The sequence below is a fragment of the Fundulus heteroclitus genome, chromosome 16, assembly GCF_011125445.2.
Source record: "Fundulus heteroclitus isolate FHET01 chromosome 16, MU-UCD_Fhet_4.1, whole genome shotgun sequence".
Lineage (NCBI taxonomy): Eukaryota > Metazoa > Chordata > Actinopteri > Cyprinodontiformes > Fundulidae > Fundulus > Fundulus heteroclitus.
The window spans coordinates 9,982,660-10,001,360 of record NC_046376.1 but is presented as its reverse complement, the minus strand read 5'-3'; the positions used below and the strand labels follow the sequence as shown (position 1 = coordinate 10,001,360).

Sequence of the window (18,701 nt, the reverse complement as noted above, 5' to 3'; positions counted from 1 at the left end):
TATCCCACAAATTCCATGTAATTGAGAACCTTGTCAGATCATTAAGTTGGTGCGAACTGCACAGGAGAGGAAGAAGAGATGCATGCCTTTCTTGATGTATCATATATATTAAAAAAACATTAAATATCTTGATGGTTATGGTGTTAAAGTGTAGAAATGTAAAAAGGGATCCAAGAAAATGAAAACCTTGGATCCAAGCTTTAGGTTTTGTTTTTTTGTTTTTACTAAAGAAGCCCCTGCTCCTTGACCCCTGACCTGACGGATTCTCTCAGTAATCTGCGTAAAATTATTCCAAACAAGGCAGGCTCTTATCCTTCAGTGATGCAAAATAAGCACTTTTTTTAATAATATGGGCAAGCAAACAGCGATGGGGTTCCACTTTCATTAAAAAAAAAGGAGAACAGTGTAGTCCGGATGATGCAGGCTGGTTAATGCCGCTGTTGCAAAGAGGCAGAGTTTATGTGAGATCAGAGATGATGATGAGGGATCAGGTTCTACTGCAGAACCATCAGGAGGAATAAAGCGGAGGCTGGACGTGACTCCCTCCTCTCCGCTCCTCCTCTGGCTCCGCTCCTCCGCAGTGCACTTGCAGCTCAGCCGCACTTCGGACAGGACTGTCTCCTCAGCCCACACCTCCTCTTCCTCCTCCTCCTTCCTCCCTCCACCACCACCACCACCCCTCCTCTCCTCTTTATATCACTTGTGCGTGTGCGCTGGCCAGAGTAATAGTGGCACTGCTGGAGGCTGCAGAGACACTTTCATCCGACTCCACAGTGCGGAGGTTTCCTGGACAGACGAGTCACGGTGCGGAGTCTGAATAATAATAATAAAAAAACAACAACAATAATCCCTTCCTCCGGAATTAAGATGAGCACTTCTGCTGAGAGGCTCTCCTCCACATAGCACCGCATTTCTCTGCTCCAGATCTGTTTCATGAGACTCCTGCACACGAAGAAGGATGACTGCCTTACCGCTGGTGATTCTCTGCGCGCTGGTGAGTGGCTGCTTTCCCTTTAATCCTAGTTCCCGACTTCTGAAAGGACTTAGTTGTCCACCTTTGTCATGCATTTGTGAGAATTTATTGTAAGCGTGCATTTGCTGCCGTGCACCTATAAAACGCACCTAGGAGGGATGCAGTCAAAAAAAAAAAAAAACTTGCCACCAAAGTTTTGCGTAAACGTTTCCCTCCGCAGCAAGGACAGATCCTGCAGGTGTCTCATGCAGTTGGCCGTTCATTGAGTTCTGCAGCAGGGTAGTCATATCGCATTCGGCTGTTCGTGCGCACTCAAGCCTCGCCGCTGCGTTTTATCCAGGGAAGCAGAACGTAAACAGTGCTGCGGGGGTTTCTTGAGAATTGAAAATGATGCATGAAATGCTGGACTACATCCAAAACACCCAGTAGCAGCCCTGGCGTTTCACGCAGGAGCTTTGACACAGCAAGAATTTATATCTCTCCCCTGTACTGTAATTTTGGGAGAGCATGGGAAATGTTCCTGCTTTTTGCGTAAAAGTCCCCGGGCTTTCGGGATATAATGAAGAAAGTTAACAATGAAGCGTGTAATTGGGAGCACATCTTCCCCGCTCTCTGGCATGTCCACAGCAGCTGGTCTAATTGGGCTGCAAGGCTCAGTCATCATGTGAACAGCCCTGGGTGTGAGGGGACACTCTGTTATGACAGCTGGCGCAAAAGAGTGGCACCAGTCGGTGCACTTTGGTAGAATTAAATTTAGAAATAAACTCACAAATTGGCCATGAAATTGAGGAGAGTCCAAAGCAAGCACGTCCCAGCTGTGTGGCTTCGTGGCCTAATGCAGGTTGCTGCAGCTGGATGGCCAATTTTAGTTTATTTTTCAGCTGAATTTGACTCAAATTTTGTTTTTGACTGCCTGGAAATTCAAGTAGATGACTAAGAGCAAAGCCCGTGGGGGGAGGTGGACTGCATCTACGTTATCTCTTTCTATATTAAATTAAAAACTGAGACCTGTGCAGAACTGTTGGAGACTAACTAGCAGAGGCGCAACAGCGAATGGCGAGGTTAGAAAAAAAAAAAAGCGCAGAAAGAGGGAAACACGGAGCAAGAGAAGCAGAAATGAGAGACAGAAGGGGAGAGATGCTGGTTGCTTGGTACATCTGTTTCTGAATGAAAGCAGAGAGAGGAGGGGAGGGACCAATGAGAGACAGGGAGGGGGGGGGGGAGATGTCTCAGCAAATGTGAATTAAGTAGAAATGAGGCTTTACTTGTTACGTAATAAAAGCCGCAGACATGCAAGTGTTGTAGGATAATCAGACTTTTGGTTATACTTCAACTGGTTTCAAATTTTTTAAATTTATACTTTTTTTTTGAGTAAGCTCCAGTTGTTGTGCCAGTGAGCTGCGTGGTAAAACGGCAAGAACAAGACTAGACTTGGAGGAGTAAGACGCTAAATGATATTAGACAAGATCAGCGAGCGTGCAACAATTTTAATCTAAATGGTGCGTCAGTGCAGTTATCTGTCAGAATAAATATACAGGTAGAGTCAGTTCACCGACCATAATGCTCCAGCTTGACGTGTTCTCACACAGTTACAAACAGCTACTTGTTGTTGGAACTGAGCGATGGAGTTTACTACGTTTGTGTCATGCAACATCCGAAGGTGACAGAGGAGGAGAATGTACTTTTTTAATGAATGCTCCTCTAGAAATATTTAAAAAGTGTTTGTGTGCACCGGAGTTAATCAGAAGCAGAGGCTAACGTTCACAGCAGCTCTCACCTTTGGACATTAAATAGGATGGGCATGTGTATAATGTGCACACACGACTTTATGGCTCCTGCCCCGGCCTTAGTTTGTCTCAGGTTCATTATTAGAGCTGATGTGCCTTCGGGGGATCTATTAAGCTCTTCTAGATGGCAGGTTTGGGCAAAGTGTCTCCTGTGTAGGCAGAGGCGCAATGATTTACGACGAACCCCGATAGCTGTTAAATTTAAAGAACAAGTTGTCCACCTGGAAGCCATTTTTAAATCAGCGCTGCGAGTTTTTGCCCATGTGTGATAACAAACGACTGACCCTCTGTCCCCAACTGTGCCAGGCGGCGCTGATGCTGGCGTCCAAGACTGAACGGGCCTTGAATGTTGAGTGTGACTCGGGCCAGTTCACTGACAGCGGGGAGTGCTGCATGGAGTGTCCACCTGGAGAGGGAGTGGTGAAGGAATGTGGCGCCACTCAGACTGTCTGCGCTCAGTGTTTGGACAGTGAGTAATCATTTCTCCTGGTTTGCATCACTTTTGTACATGCATGTACGTCGGACTCATCCAACCCAACAGGTTTTCTGCCCTGTCGGCGATAAATCTGGTCCTTAAAAGCTCCCAACAGACTTATTGCTTAATGCTTGATCCTGGCTAACCGCTGCTTTTTGATCGGCTGCAAATCATTAGGACCCAAACAGGGATCGTGGGGCAGTACAGTTTCCGGCCTTTGTTCTTATTGCAAAGGTGAGATATGGGTGTCCCAAAGAAACCTAAAGTAAGGCGGCATGCAAATTCTTTACTGTAACTGCAACAAAAAACACTTCTAATACAATGCCTTTGAAAAATATCAATACACCTTGAACTTCAAATTTATTCTAATAAAATTCAAAGCCCAATGTTTTTTATTGCCAAAGAAAGTCAATACTTTCAGGAGGAGTGAATGCTGCTTGTCAAGACTTGATGCAATCTGCCGGGTTACCTTAGAGAGGAAATGTTTTTAACCAATCTGATTGACTTTGAATCAAAGTGCAAAGTGCCTTGAGATGACATGTGTTGTGAATTGGTGCTATAGAGATAAAATTAAATTGAATTGAACTTTAATTTGTTGCAATACAGCTGCAACCATTGAGGGTAAGTCTGCAAGCTTTGCACATCTTGAAACTGATTAGACACACAAGTCTTCTTTGCAAAAGTTCCGGTTTAGTCAGATTAGATGGAGAGTGAAACTGAAGTGAAAACATCAGTTTTGAAGTCTTACCACTCATACTCAACCTGGACTTTTCCTTGATCATTTTAACTTACATTTGTTTTCATCTAAACCATTTCATTGTAGCTCTGGCTGTATGTTTAGCGTTGTCCTGCTGGAAGGTCTTTTGCAGCCTCTAACAGCTTTTCTTCCAGGATTTTCCTAAATGTAGCTCCATCAACCATCCCTGTCCCTACTGAACAGAGGCATCGCTACTTTTTGTTTAAAAGGAACTCTGCATGAGTTTTGATCAACTCTACTGTATGTTTCTTCTGGCCACCCTTCCTCAATTGCCCAATTGGTGGTTTGGTTCCCTCCAATGCGATCTTTCCCAGAATAGAGGTGCTATTTTTATGATGTTCTTTGCACAAAGAGACCATGAAACAAAATATCCATGTTAGTGTCGTTTGAAAACATTCCCACCTACTTGTTGGAAAACTTGTTGTGTCCACTGTTGAATTTAGACTTTATTTTTAATTAAAACCATAGGCTTTTATAAATTTAGCCTGTCAATTATGATTCAGAAACGCAAGCAAACCGGAAAAGAACAACAAATGTCAAAAACAAAGATAAACTAAAAAACTACAAATACCAGGCATTTTAACTACTGCCGTATTTATTCAATAAGCAGTTAGCCAGTTTATTTTTAAGTGACTCTGACTGCTGACTAGTTGGTCAAATAAAGAAATATAGTTTTTCATTCAATGCAGTTTAGCAAAAATCTGATAAATTTGTAGGACATATGCTTTGGTGCAGAACTGGGGATATTCTTATTATCACTTCATTTTTTTATGGGATTTAAAACTAGTTCCTAGTTTATTGAACAAACACAATTTATTATGCTCAATATTTATTTATATTTAATTTCAGATCGAAACAAAATTTATGTTAATCAGTTTGTATTTGTTAGTCTGCCAAAATCTGCCAGATCAGACGTGAAAGAAAAGGGGAAATTAATACAAACTGAATGGTAATTTATATATATATATATATATATATATATATATATATATATATATATATATATATATATATATATATATATATATATATATATAGTTCCCTCCAATGTAAAGTACACAAACTTGGATTTTCTCACTGCGAGGAATCATGTATAAAAATACATGATTCAAAAGTCAACGGACATATCACCCTGCATGCTAAAGCAATTATCCATTGCCTGTTGGAGGATGTGGGTTTTCTGCAGCTGCTGACTAAGATTCAGCTTTTAATATGCTGTGATTGAAAAAAAAATTGCTTAAATTAAATCAAAGGCTAAATATTTTCAAAACAGAGCACATGTGCAGAATAAAAGGGTTACAGCAAAGCCGCTTCACACATTATGTTAAAGGTGTCTGTAGTTACAGAGTCTTTCTTCCAAATCAAATCCAAATTGTTTTTTCTGCCAGAGCCAAAACAAGTTAGTGCTGTCCAATTTTCTATTTGAGTGAAGGGAGACTTTTCTTTTATTAAAAATCTCAAGATAAAGTGCTCGGATTGTTTTAAGTGGGTCCAAATGTGCCGACAGCTCGACTTAAGATGCAAACCATCGGGTCTCACTGTATGGTCCAAAGCTGGGAAACCAGCCAGTTTCAAACACAAGTAAAAAAACGAAGAATCAGAGCTGCACATAAATGTTTTCTGCCCGATTCAGGAGTCACAGTGTTGCATCCCAGCAGCTATCTTTACCCTGTGTGCTGTTTCTGTCTAATTTTCAGTAAAACATTCAAGTTTTGGTCACAAACTTCTCTTCATAGAAATCAGTTCATGAATAAACACAGTTCCATGTCGTGCAAATAACAAAAGGTTTTTTTAGGATCCAACCCTGACTCAGTAATGTCAACACTGTTTCATTATGAGTCGAGCATTTCTTTCTTCCCTTTAAAATTATTTTTACATTTATTTTTTTTCTAAATCAGCCTCTATTTTCAGATTTTATTTCGCAAAACAGGCGTAACGCTCTTATTTCTCACTTGATGTATGTCAGCACTTGCAGCAAAAGGTTCAGGGATAGGCGTTTATTTCTCAGTGTGCCACGGGGTAAAAACTAAAAAGGATACAAACGCTGTGAGCCAATTTCACACAAAACAACCTCATCAAAGTCAATGTTAGAAAAGCGAGAGGCATGAAATTTAAACAAGAGCACTGCAGTGAAAGAAAAGGTTTAAATTAAAGCAACTCTTCTTATGCTTTTGCACCAGTGTGGCTGGAAACCTGGCTAAACGTTAACAGGCATCGTTAAACAACACGTGTGAAGATGTGCCTGGTCAATATCTTTGCTGTGTCATTAGACGTTCACTTTACTAGTGCACGACGATGAAAGCAATATAAAGATAAAACATTTTCACCCATTTTTCCTACGCTTTGGGGGCGCCTCTCAGGTATGCCCTCGATTTAAATTTTTCACACCGAACCCCGCCAACCCCTGTCACGTCTCCTTTCCTCTGCTGTACTCCCTCTTCACAGCCACCATCCCTTCCCCCCCCCCCTCCCTCCCATGCAGTAACTATGAGTCATCCTCTGTATTAGCGGATAAGACGGTATTAGAAAAGCCAGGCACCAAAGGGCACGATCCGCTCATTTATCATGCATACTGTTACATCAGTCTATCTTTACCCATTTGATCCAGTTAATTAAACCATATTGAAAAGCCTATTGTGCCTCCAATAGTGAACAATTATCCTGCTCTGCTGTACAGGAATGGCACTCACTTGCTGATAAACACTCAACAATTAAGCCAGAATACCCGCGAGGTTGTACCCAATTTCCGGCGTGAGCGCGTTTTTCTATACGGGTGTTGTTTCAGTTAAAGCAGATATAGTCTTAATGTGTGTGTGTGCGTGGCTCATAAGAGTGTGGACAATGCCAAAAAAAAGGTGGCTTTATGCTGAGGTTAAAAGCTGACCTACTCTAAAAAAAAAAAAAAGACGGACAACATAAATACATTATAGGATATACCAAAATGAATAAATAATGAGAAGAATTCGACAAATCCATTTCCTGTTTCATAGTAAGTATGAACATATCTGTATTTACCATGAGTCCCCCTTAATGTCCCACTTCCTGTTGGTTAGACCCCCCCTCCCCACCTAACAGTATTCTTCCTGGCTAGGGATGTGCATCAGTAGCCCTGAAATATTTATTAGTCTCCTCCACTTCTCTCTGCGGTGGAGAGAAGCAGGACGACTGGACCTGCCTCACTTAGTGAAGCATGCGGAGATGTTTGGGCTGAAAATGGGCCAGATTTCTAAGAGAAAAGCATGACGAGACTGTGGATCTCTGGGGATTTCAAGGGGAGGAAGGAAAGTGGAATCACAGGCATGTCTGGTTGAGGTCCGGAGCCGGGCATCAGGAATTGCTCTAAACTTTGGATGAAGATGAACGATGTGAGGAGAAACAGAAATTCTACTTCAAAGCCGAAGAAGCAGTTTCCATGCCCGGGAACAACATTATTAAAACAGGATGCAGACGTAAACGTTAGGAGTCTGAGAATGTCCAGGTCGTGAGACGAGACAATATCACTTTATTTTAAATCAGTCCCATTTTAATTCAGAATAATTTATTAATCCCAAAAGGGAAGTTAACCATTAAAGTCACTCAAAATCTACAAGTTTCCTGGAATAGTTGTTACAGAAGGTCATGGCCATGGGCAGGAAGGATCTCTTGTGGTTATTATTAATGTAGATTAATCAAGATTATTCAAAATGCTGATCATTTTATGAAGCTTCCTTCATTGCACAACCTCCAGAGGCCCGAGAACAGAACCAGTCTTTTTTTTCCTCAGCTTGTTGAGCTTTTTTTTTAAGTCCCTGGCTCTGGTGATACTGATCTCAGAAGAGATTGCACTCTCCACAGAGGATTAATAAAAATTCTGCAGCATCTTGTTACAAACACTGAAGGACCTAAGCTTCTCAAGGAAAGGCCGTCGGCTATGTCTCCTCTTGCAGACGGCCTCGCGGTTTTGTTTCCTGTTCGATTTGTTGTGTGGGTAAACACTGAGCCTCTTCCCCATTTCTGACAAACCCGATGACTTCAGAGTCATCGGACTATTTCTGAGCACGACAGGACTCTGGTTGGTACTGAATGTCTTCGCTGTGAAAAAGAAGTGGTGAGGGCACGGCTCCCTGTGGCGCTCCTGTGCTGCTGACAAGCTCTGCAGACACGTTACCTTTCAGCCTCTAAAGCTTTGGCCGTGTGTGTCAGATAGTCATTGATCCAAGCAACCGTGGAGGCCCCCAACTTGGTCTTCTGGAGTTCTGGACGTAGTAAATCAGGCATATTCTGTTTTTCTGTGTGCTTGAGAAATCAATTAACATAACACTCTTACTAGTGCCTGCTTTGTAAGTCTATTTTGTAACGCCTATAAAGCACAGTACTCAAGTTCTCAAGTAAGACAGCAAATAAAAACTAAACTAAACTAAAACAAAAAACAAATACATTATACAGGTAACAAAAGAAATATACAATAATATTTTTAAGTCACGGATGGGAGTGAGGTTGTTAAACCAGGTGTATGATGGGTTTTCAACACAATCTAATCAAACTGCAATGAAAATATTAGAACCCCCATTCGTTTATTTTCAAATATAGAGAATAAGGTTTTAATACATCTCAAACCTTGTTTTGAACAATATGTAATCAGCACAGAGTTATTAAGTCCAGGTTTTTAGCGGTCTAAATAATTTAGACTTTAAACTAGATGCAGTCCGTGTTCCTTGAAACAAAAGATATTGAAGTCGCCTTTCATCCGGTGCCAGCGAGAGGCTGCAAAGCAGATGCTAACTGGATTCAGCACTGCTAACAGCTAGCAATGCAGAATGCTACTTATGTAACATGGTGCTTTCAGCCAAGACGATGAACACTCTGTAGTTGTTAAAAATAATTGATTAAAATGTTTTTTTTTTCTATCCTTTGTGACATACGTGGTCATTCAGTTTTTAAATAATTAATCCCAACATCGATACTTATCTTAACTCTGGGGTTCATTTCCAGACCCATCATGTTCCATGACAGAGACTGGGAGCACAGAAGGATACAAGGAAACACATTTGCTAAACTCTCTATTACCCATTGGAAGTCTTGCTCTCTCTCACTGTCCAGCAGCCGAAATAAACAGTCGTTTCTTGACATGTCATAAAATAAGATAGAGCCTATTTTTGACATTATAAACACCTCACTAGCTTTATTTACATGCACAAAATCTATTGATTGGATTCAAATGTATTCGGACTAAAAAACTAAAAATAATCAGGCACACAATCAATTAATCCGTGTATGTGCACCTATTCAGAATAAAACCACTCTGACATGCGCAGTTATTAAATTTCCCTAAAAAAAGAACACAGAAGAACTCTTTGCTGAACAACAAAAAATGGCAAACAAAGCAGTTTTATATGAATTTGTTTGTCTTCCCAGCGCCCAGGCTGGACTTGCACCAGGTTCTAATTACGGTTGAAACGTTACTGAATAAATAATAATTTTGAGCTCTTTTAATGTTTCAAATAGAAAGGTTGTATCTGGAGCACAGATAGTTTTGCTTCCCGACATATTCCCACCCCTAAAAGCATAAATACGTTTACGTCGGGCGCACGTGCACACTCAGGTCAGTGTTTACATGTGTGCTGACTGGATTAGCAATCGGCATAAACCACTCCTCTTATTCGGATTGCAATTTACTTCCGATTGAGTTTAATCCAATCACAATATTCCAATTGCCGTGTTTACATGACCCATTTTTATTCCGATCAGCCCTTTATTGCAGTTACCTTTGTCCATGTAAACGTAGCTATTGCGACTTAAAATAACTAATAGTGAGTCTACTTCAAATCAGTAACAGCAACAACATGGTTGCACTTAGGTATGGTACGTTCAGAATAAAAATCAGATTTTTTTTGTTTGCATCCAACTGCTCTGTGCTCTGGGTCGATCAGTAGGAAGAACCGACATAGTCTGGTCACCAGACAATTTCTGTGCTTTCATCAGGGCAACTATACTGGTGACACTTTAAGCCATGCCTTCACCTCCATATCCAGAGCTAATATAGCCAAATAAAAAATGCTGGAAAAATCTAGATGGTACTTAACTAAACAGACTTGCCTTTGGAGATACCTTTTAGTAGCATTTTAGTGTTTCCTACTTAGTATTAATGATTAAATAAGAATCTACAGTCTTCTCTCCCCTGTTCATAAGTTTTTTATTCAAAAACACCTGTTTCAAATCTGGAAGGGGTCAACCAATGAGGTGGGATGATAATTATACACAGAAAAGTTTAAAAAGACGAAGTCAGCTGCCAAACAACTTTGCAGATGTTGATAATTTATCCTCTCTGAGCAAAAGGTCAGCAGTTCATGTGGGAAGAAAATGTTGCCACCTCTCCTCTATAACTCGGACCCTGACATTTTGCGGAGCGGCAGGAATGTCCAGCGTCACTAAAAGCTTCCACTCAGAAGAGCTGATTGTGAAGATCATTGAGCAGTTTCAAGGCCATCCACAGCTACATTATTAATGACACTAATGGGACCAAAAAAAAAAAAAAAAACACGAGTGTCAGAAGGGGAGGGTAGCAGTGGGCTGCTGAAGTGGCACATTTTAAGTGCAACACGCCCCCCCCCCCCCCCCCCCCCCCCCCACCCACAGCCACGTCTCGCTTTACCATCGGCCTTTTTCCCGGCTAAACATGAAAACTCTAAAACGCCGGGCAGCCCGGTTCATCACTCAGCTGGGGACAAATTAGAAAAAAAATCTCATATTTTATTAAAGAAGGCACTCCCCGTCTGAATCTTGATGGCCTTTAACTCTCTTCTTTTAGCTCCGGATTAAAGTGCTGACGCATAAATTGGGTAGCGCACACCTCCTCCGCCACTGCATATGGTCACATTTATAAATGTTTACACACATGCACTGTAAAGCGGGGGGGGGGGCTCATGCATGCGAGCTAAAACGAGCGAGGAAGCAGCCTGCACGCCGCGGGATAATTGATATGAATGAGAAAGGGAACTTTACCGGTTCAGCTCGACTGCAAAGAAAACAAAAGCTTTCAAGCTCGACTAATTCAAATAATCGTTTACCTTGGAGGTCTGTTGTTTATCTGGCTCTGGATCGTTCGGTCACTGTCACCCCCCCCCCCCCCCTACTGCTTCTGCCTCCTGATTGCAACGGGAGCAAGGCGTTGCGACGAAACAAAACACCGTATTTGACGGTACATCAGAGAGGGGAAACCGGAACTCGGAGAAGTCTCCAGTTAATCTATTTTTCCCCTTCCTGACCCTTCCTCCTGTAGCCGTCAGCGCTTTGATGACTAAATTATGATTTTTAGATTAGGCTTGGACTTTGAGCACCAGACCACCCTCAGAGACTGTTTCTGATTATGTCGCAGCGAGCTGCCCTCAGATGCATTCGAGCAAATCTAGCGGTTGCCTGTGCGTCGTCCCCTCTCCTGCCCACCTGCCTCGGAATCGTGACTCCCGTCTGCTCCTCTCCGTCTGCCCGTACGTTTTGACAGGACCAGGCTCTGCTGCTGTTTACAAGGCGTTTAAAACTTCAGCCGGTGCCAACGTTGAATTGCCAGGGAGGTTTACAATAGAAAAAAACCAAAGTGCTGGGACATTGCTGCAGGGGTTTTCACACTGACAATACGCTGTTGCTCAACGGCGCAACCTTCAAGCAAGTTCTCATGCAAAAAAAAGAAAAAGAGGGACAGAAACAGTACACTATGGAACATGTGCAAAGGCAGATAGGAGTTGTGCAAACGTCCCACACATCAGCGCAGTCATGTGCTTTCGTTTATGGCTCAGTAAATCTTGATGATTTATGTCACTGGGGACCAAACAATGAGATTTCAAACCAGTGTAAACGTAGCAGAGTCCTTGTTTTGTAACGTCAGAAATGAAATCCTGGTGCTAGTCGAATGGTTTAAATTGCTGTCTCATGGTGTCTTGCTGTGCAACTTTGACGCTGAACCTCTGGCTGCACGTATTTTCTCCGGGATCAAAGTGTCGTGCTTGGCACTGTTCCTCTCTGGACCGCAGCTTTCACAAGGTGACCGCTCTCATGATAAGCATGTCAGAGAAAAAGTAAAAAAGTAAAGTGAAGCCGCTCGTGTAATGAATCTGAGCTGCAGGTTTTTCTTTTCTCTTTCTTTTTTTTTTTTATCTCCCTCCCGTCAGCCTCTCGGCTCTCCTTGCATCTTATCCAACCACTAAAACACTCGTATGGGACACAAACACTTTCTCTCTGACTGTATGCATAATTCAGCAGGCATCCAATTATATCTGAAAATAATGCTATATGAACATGTAATATTAATAGAACCACGCAGTGCCCCGAGGAGCTCGTCAGCGTAAGACTAAGCTGACTCGAGGTCATCACTTCCTCAGTGATGAAATCTTCGAAATCCTTCTGACGCCAAATGTTCCTGGAGAGCAAATCTGAAGTGTGCGGAGTCGCTGAAAAAGCAGCAGGCAACTAGTCCCAGCAGCTTTTACAAAAAAAAATGAAAGTGAAGAAGTTGTGCTTCAGAATAAAGGTCTCTTGGACACATTCTAATTTTTTATTTCAGTGGTATGTCTTACAAAGGAAAGGAAAGCAGAGTCAGTAAATGTATGGCAATTGTTACGTAGTCCTTATAGCAGTTACAGAATGACATTCATTGACATTTTACGCAGGTATTAATAGTCCCCACAAGATACTCTCTGCTGGGTTAAGCTTTTACCGATGTATACTTAACACTATACCCCGCATGCATTATGCCAAGACTTTCCTGGATTGCAGTAAATGTTAGCTAATTACTGAAGTGCCACGCATTCAGACTCCAGATGCCTGTAATTTATGCGGAAACAATTTTTGTTTCATACAACATAACAAGTTTCTCATAACAAGCGACGATAAGGTGGCAAATCTTTTAACATTGTATTTTGCTGGTAAATATATCTAAGCAAAAATCTATGGTATTTCAAAGCTCGGGAACGTATAAATTGACTTATGTGGAATGACAAATTTACAAAAAAAGAACAAGTTCTTACTTCTTCCTAATATCAACAGTACCAAGTGATCTGAATTACTTTATTCCAATTTATGCTTTTCTAAACAACTTTTTTTTTTAGTGCAAATTACTACTGCTAAACATTTTTTTTGGCATAGCATTAGTTGTTGTCCCATTGTCTCATTTCTAGATTAGAAATTGTAATAAAACTTTTCATCACCGGAGCAAACTTTGACAGTTTCTAATGAAACGGTTCGTCCTTGTAGCCCAGTCTACTACAACCTGGATTAAAAGACAGCTTTCAGGCACGCAAAAGTACTTCCCAAGCAAATATGACGCAGTGATCTTTTGTTGGTTTTTAAGTTGTTAAAGAAGCAGTTCAGGGTCATTGGCTCTTACAATCCACTTCTCTGTTCGTTTTTTTTTAAATTTGCACACCTTGTAAACACTAAACAGTTTACAAACTGGAGGACGGTGAAACAATCAGGCTTTGCAGGAAGATGGCCTAACCTTGTATTTAAAATGTGGGTTTTATTCCAGATTTGAAGTCTCAGTGTTCACATACAGTATACTCGGCTTTACTTGCTGTTTATGACTGAGACTGTGGGTGTTTACTCGGCGCAGCACAAACACGTTGGGATCGATATCATAATGAGCACCACAGGCTTTTGACTCGTTACCCGACAAGAGCACCTTTCTTGTCCTGGAGCACAAATCATTGAGAACCCTGTGGATCAATGTGTCCTTCCTCTTAATAAATGTGCAGTAAACATGATTAATGCCATTAGAGTCACTCTTTATCTCCATTTTATCTTCTCATATTTCATTCGCCGTCCTCAGTCTTTCCCGCATCTCCCATTTCCTGCGACTGACCCACCTGTTCGGTCTCCTTTCACTCGTCCTCTGATCTGCAGGTGAGACGTACTCGGAGAACTACAGCCACACGGAGAAGTGCAAGCCGTGCACTCAGTGTACCGGCCTGATGCGGATGGATACGCCCTGCACCGACTCCAACGACGCCAAATGTGTCTGCAACTACAACTTCTACTTCAACGCAATCTCTGAACGGTGCGAGCCGTGCACGGTGTGCCCGTTGGGACAGGGCGTTTACTCCCACTGCAGCCACTACCACGACACGGTGTGTGAGGAGTGTGTGGACGATACCTTTTCTGACCGGGAAAGCTACCTGGAACCCTGCTTACCCTGCACCATCTGTGAGGAAGATATTGAGATTCAGACGGCTGAGTGTACGCCCACCAGTGACTCCGCCTGCCACAGTAAGTCTGACACCGCCTCTCTCCAAAACTATTAAAACAGTTGCAAACACTTTATATCATACGATTGCACTGGCTTATGTTGCCGTTTATAAGTGATTTAGATCCGAATTTTTGTCAGGTGTTTATTAAAGATTGTTGTTTATGGCTCTTTTGAAGGGATCTGGTGAATCCGTTCATTTCAAAGTGATTTTATATTCGTTTATTTTGAGGAAGAAAGACTGTGGTCTCAATAAGGGGGAGTGGTGGCCTACTTACTGGTCAGAGCAGCACGCTTGCGCTCTGAGAAGGTTGCGAGTACCCGGTTCGATCCCAACTGCCAGCACTCTGGGTCCCTAAGCAAGACCCTTAACCCCTGATTGCTCCCCAAGGGGATGGGTTAAGATGCAGAAGTGAATTTCTCCATTGTGAGATCAATAAAGTTAAATTATCATTAATTATATCCAGGGAACAACCCGTGGTCGCAATGATTGGGGATAGCAGGGGTATCAAGATTTGTATCAGAATTAACTATCTTAAACGGTATATTGAAATTATATCTTGACCCGGACTGGGATGAGTAAACTTTCTTGTAAATATTACACTTAGTTTGGCTGTTTTTAGCATCAGGAATGTGCTTCCAGATGCTGCTGAGTGTTCCTTAGCCTCAGATCAGCCAGCTTGAAGCGAGTTGCAAGCCAACCACCGAGAATTAATCTGATTTGACCTAAAAGCCGAAATAAAATCTGAAAATAACGTCACAACACAATCGGAACAAGTCTTACTCTTTAGCGCTGTTCGTTTTCTAGGGATGCATTGAGGTTTGCTGGAATTCCTTTTGTATTAAAAAGGAAAGCAGCAAGTGTAAGTAGTCTTTTTCTGATTTCAATGAAAGAAAGCAGAAACCGCCTCCTGTTGTTTAACTGCTGAATGTTGTTGTAGGGTCTCCGTAAGGCCTGAAAGACCGGACCAGAGCAGCCAGTTTGTTTTTAACGCACACCAGGCGTGACAGCACCTTCACCCAAAGCCATCGGACGTTTCCAGAACCACAAAGAGCTTCAAGCTATCACAGATCGGCTTAGGAAGCCTCGCGTAGCTCTGAAATCGCACTTAAACAAACCACCAGCGGCGACCTCCACATGCGCCAGTGTGATGATGCGTGGTTAAAGGTCGGGCTTGGTCAGCTGGAAGTTGAAAGATTTAGCATTGAAAGGTCAAAGACTGCTGCAGCAACAACACAGAGATGATCAATAACCAGCGCAGTCACGAAAACGGTGCCAAGCTTTTTGTGTCCAGCAATAAAAGGTGGCTCACAAACCCAGAAAGCTGTAAATTCACACGGGTCAGGGGAGGTGTGAAACTGACCTCAGGTTTGCCTTGGGTGGCAGTGCGGATGAAAAGAAGGGAACTATAAAAGATAACTCCCCCTTACTGAACGTTTCATGGATCGTATGCCACACTCGAGCCTGAGCTCGGCTCTGCTGAGGTAATAAAGCTTGAAAATCTTTCAACACTTCATTGTCGACCTGCGAAGGGCCACACGAATGGTTTAAATTCCGCTTTTAATTGACTGTAATGGCACTGAATGGATGTTGAGAAACGGCGCGTTGAAAGATAAGATCAGGAAATGGAGGGAGAGCAAATAAACATCCTGCAATCTGTGCCAACATTTAGCTTTATGTAACCTCTGGTTCACTTTTCACCGCATTTTATGCTGCACACCGCCCGATTCTACACATACAGTCAAACCTTCCCTCATGAAATAGCTATGTACATTAGCTACAATGCAGCGTTTTGCTGCCCATTTGGCGCCCACCCAGGCGGCTCAACTTTGACCTGCCGCATCCCGGGGTGATGGCATCACAGCAGCCGTGATGGTAGATGCTAGAGATGGCATCAGAAGCGACCTTATGAAAGGAAAGTCCTGTTTAATAGTGGGCGCGATCCCGTGGGGACAATGACTGCAGACACACATGGTGTGATGGTGTTACCAAGCCTTCATGGTGGTCCTTGATAGAAACAATTTTTTTCCTGCAACGAACAAAAAAAAAAGGAATGAGTTGCCCATCTGGGTCTCCCTTCCTGTCTCTGTCTTTTCATCTAATCTTGGAGTCTTTCTCAATCTTTGCACATGCTGCAATGAAGATGTGATGGGGTATGTTCACAATCCCCCCCCCCCCACACTTCATAACCAGCTGTCATCAAGTGTCGATTACACAATGCAGCGACGGGGACGGAGCGAGACAATGGAGCGGAGATGGGAAACGACCAAGAGATGCAGCGTATGCGCTGTGCTGGTATTCTACGCCGAGGAGTCGATACGAGTCCTGGGATTTCTTCTGCTCGTGCTCAGGTTTCGCTGAGTGACCTCTACGAGTGCACACACACACACACACACACACACACACACACACACACACACTGCTCGTACAAGCTTTAAACCCTTTGTGAGCGCTCAGAATCGATACAGTCGATAGCAGGCCGACACGACACAGAAACACGCGTGCTCTTCCTCCCGCCGAGTTTAATTTAACTGGTAGATTTTTCATTAAACCCGCAGGTGTTGCGCACATGTGAATCTTTTTTTGATCGGCGATGGAAAAAAAAAAAAGGGTCTCAGAAACTCACGGTGCCGTTCAGCCTTCAGTTTATGTTTCTTTGGAAACGTTTCTGCCTTCATGCGTTGGAGTGTTTGTCCCAAGGAGAGAGGGGGTGGGGGGGGAGATTGAACACACAGATAAGGCCAGACTTCTCTCTTTATTAGAGAGTCCATCACCTTCTCCCCTCCTCCCATCCCATCTCTTCCCACAGCGGCCCTCGAGTGGACAGGCAAGTGGAGTGATGGAAGCTGTCCAGTGTGCATTCAGTGTCTCCGCCGCAGCAGTATAATTACTCCTTCTAATCAGAGGACTTTACAGCAACTCCTCTGTTCATCTGCACCCCCTCCTCACGCTCTTCTAACACTCTGCCTCTCTGTCTGCGCTCCCCTCCGCTCCTTCTATTAACGCTCCCGAACAGAAGACAGAGCGCTCACTTGAATGATTTGTGGCAGGAGTGTGTGTGCGTGTGTGTGTGTGTGTGTGTGTGTACGGGTGTGTGATGCAGGCCGGCCAGGCAGTTGTGATAGAGGCCCGTCGGAGACAGAGGCAGAGTGTTTGGCGGCTGATAAAGAGGTCTTTGTACATTTGCTGCGCCTGATAGTTGCTCATCTCCACCCTGGACTGGCAGAAGCCAAGACCCTGGGGTTAAATTCACCATAAAGACCTCAGTGGCTCATAAAAATTAAATAATTTTCCTCTTCCCCTCTTGTGTCCACACCCCAGTGATAAACACATCCCCCCCCCCTCTGCCCACGTTAGCGGTAACGTCGTAAAATCCAGCGCTGGTTTTATTTTCTTTCATGAGAGTTTTAAATCCGCCGAAGCCAAGCTGGGATTGCTACAGGTCCGCCGCCTCCTTTAAGCCCCTCGCTCTGTTCCAGCTGAGGAGCGCCTGCCGCCTCCGGCCCGTGCTTTGCTCTGCGGCCAGCTGTGTTTTAGTCTTCAGAGCAGTGAGATATAAAAATGGACTGAGTAGCAATAAAAACGCAGCGTCCCGCGCTCTAACCTTCTGTGTTGACTCAAGCTTGTGTAAAACATGTTGGGAGGAGGTCAGTGGTTTTGGTCAAAAGGAGACGATGTGTGTGTCTTGATGCAAATATTTACAATAAGTACAAAAGTTTTAAACCATCTCTGAAGATTTCTTTATAGAGGTGATGCTTCATTTAGTCTTTTCAAATTCCTCTAATAAACAGTTAAATTTTTGCAATCCACATTTTAAATTGGTCAAAGCATTCTCACTCCAATTCATTCTTTGGACTTTTTGTCTCCCTAAGTGCCCCAGCCTTCTACCTTATTATGAAAGCACTTGAGTGTTTGCTGCTTTAGGTCAGAATAATCAATGTAATGTGGGTAAGGTCAACTTTTTTCTGACGTTTTCCTGTTTTAATGTTAATCTATGAACTCACAATGAATGAAATCCTGTCCATAAAGTCACAGGGAACAAACTGCACATGGATCTTTTAATCCAGACGTCCAAGCTTAAAAACTAACCTGGAAAGCCAGACTGCTGACGTGCAGCACTCTCTGTTCTGCACATCATCAGTCTGGGTCTCTTCCCATCGAATACGTCTGGGGAAAGGAGGGACATTCAGCAGAACTATCCGAGCTGATTGGACAAAGTGACACCTGGTGGAAACCGTGGATTTTCACTAAACAGATGTTATAGCAGCAGCAACGCGCGCATCCTTCTGCTCTGCCACGTTTATGTTGGTTCGGCTGTGGGCTCATCGCAGCTGGTATGTCCAGCCTTAAACCACACTGCAAAAAGAGAACTAAAAATAAGTAAAAGTTTCTTGAAATGAATGTATTTCTCCTTGATTTGAGCTGGTAAATAAGATTATTTGCCAATGAAATGAGTATTTTTACCCCTAAAATAAGATAATTAGATATACTGCAC

The 18,701-nt window shown here is 42.9% G+C and overlaps 1 protein-coding gene across 1 annotated transcript in view; it reads left to right on the top strand.

Moving 5' to 3' along the window:
• Positions 1 to 409: 409 nt before the first annotated feature.
• The window catches only part of ngfra (nerve growth factor receptor a (TNFR superfamily, member 16)), a 35,419-nt gene continuing 17,127 nt past the window's right edge, over positions 410 to 18,701 (top strand). Inside the window, exons 1-3 of the mRNA XM_012878829.3 lie at positions 410 to 994; positions 3,067 to 3,229; positions 13,866 to 14,228. Of these exons, the coding sequence (XP_012734283.2) occupies positions 959 to 994; positions 3,067 to 3,229; positions 13,866 to 14,228 (562 nt within the window). The 5' untranslated portion in view covers positions 410 to 958. The remainder of the gene's footprint in view (positions 995 to 3,066; positions 3,230 to 13,865; positions 14,229 to 18,701) is intronic.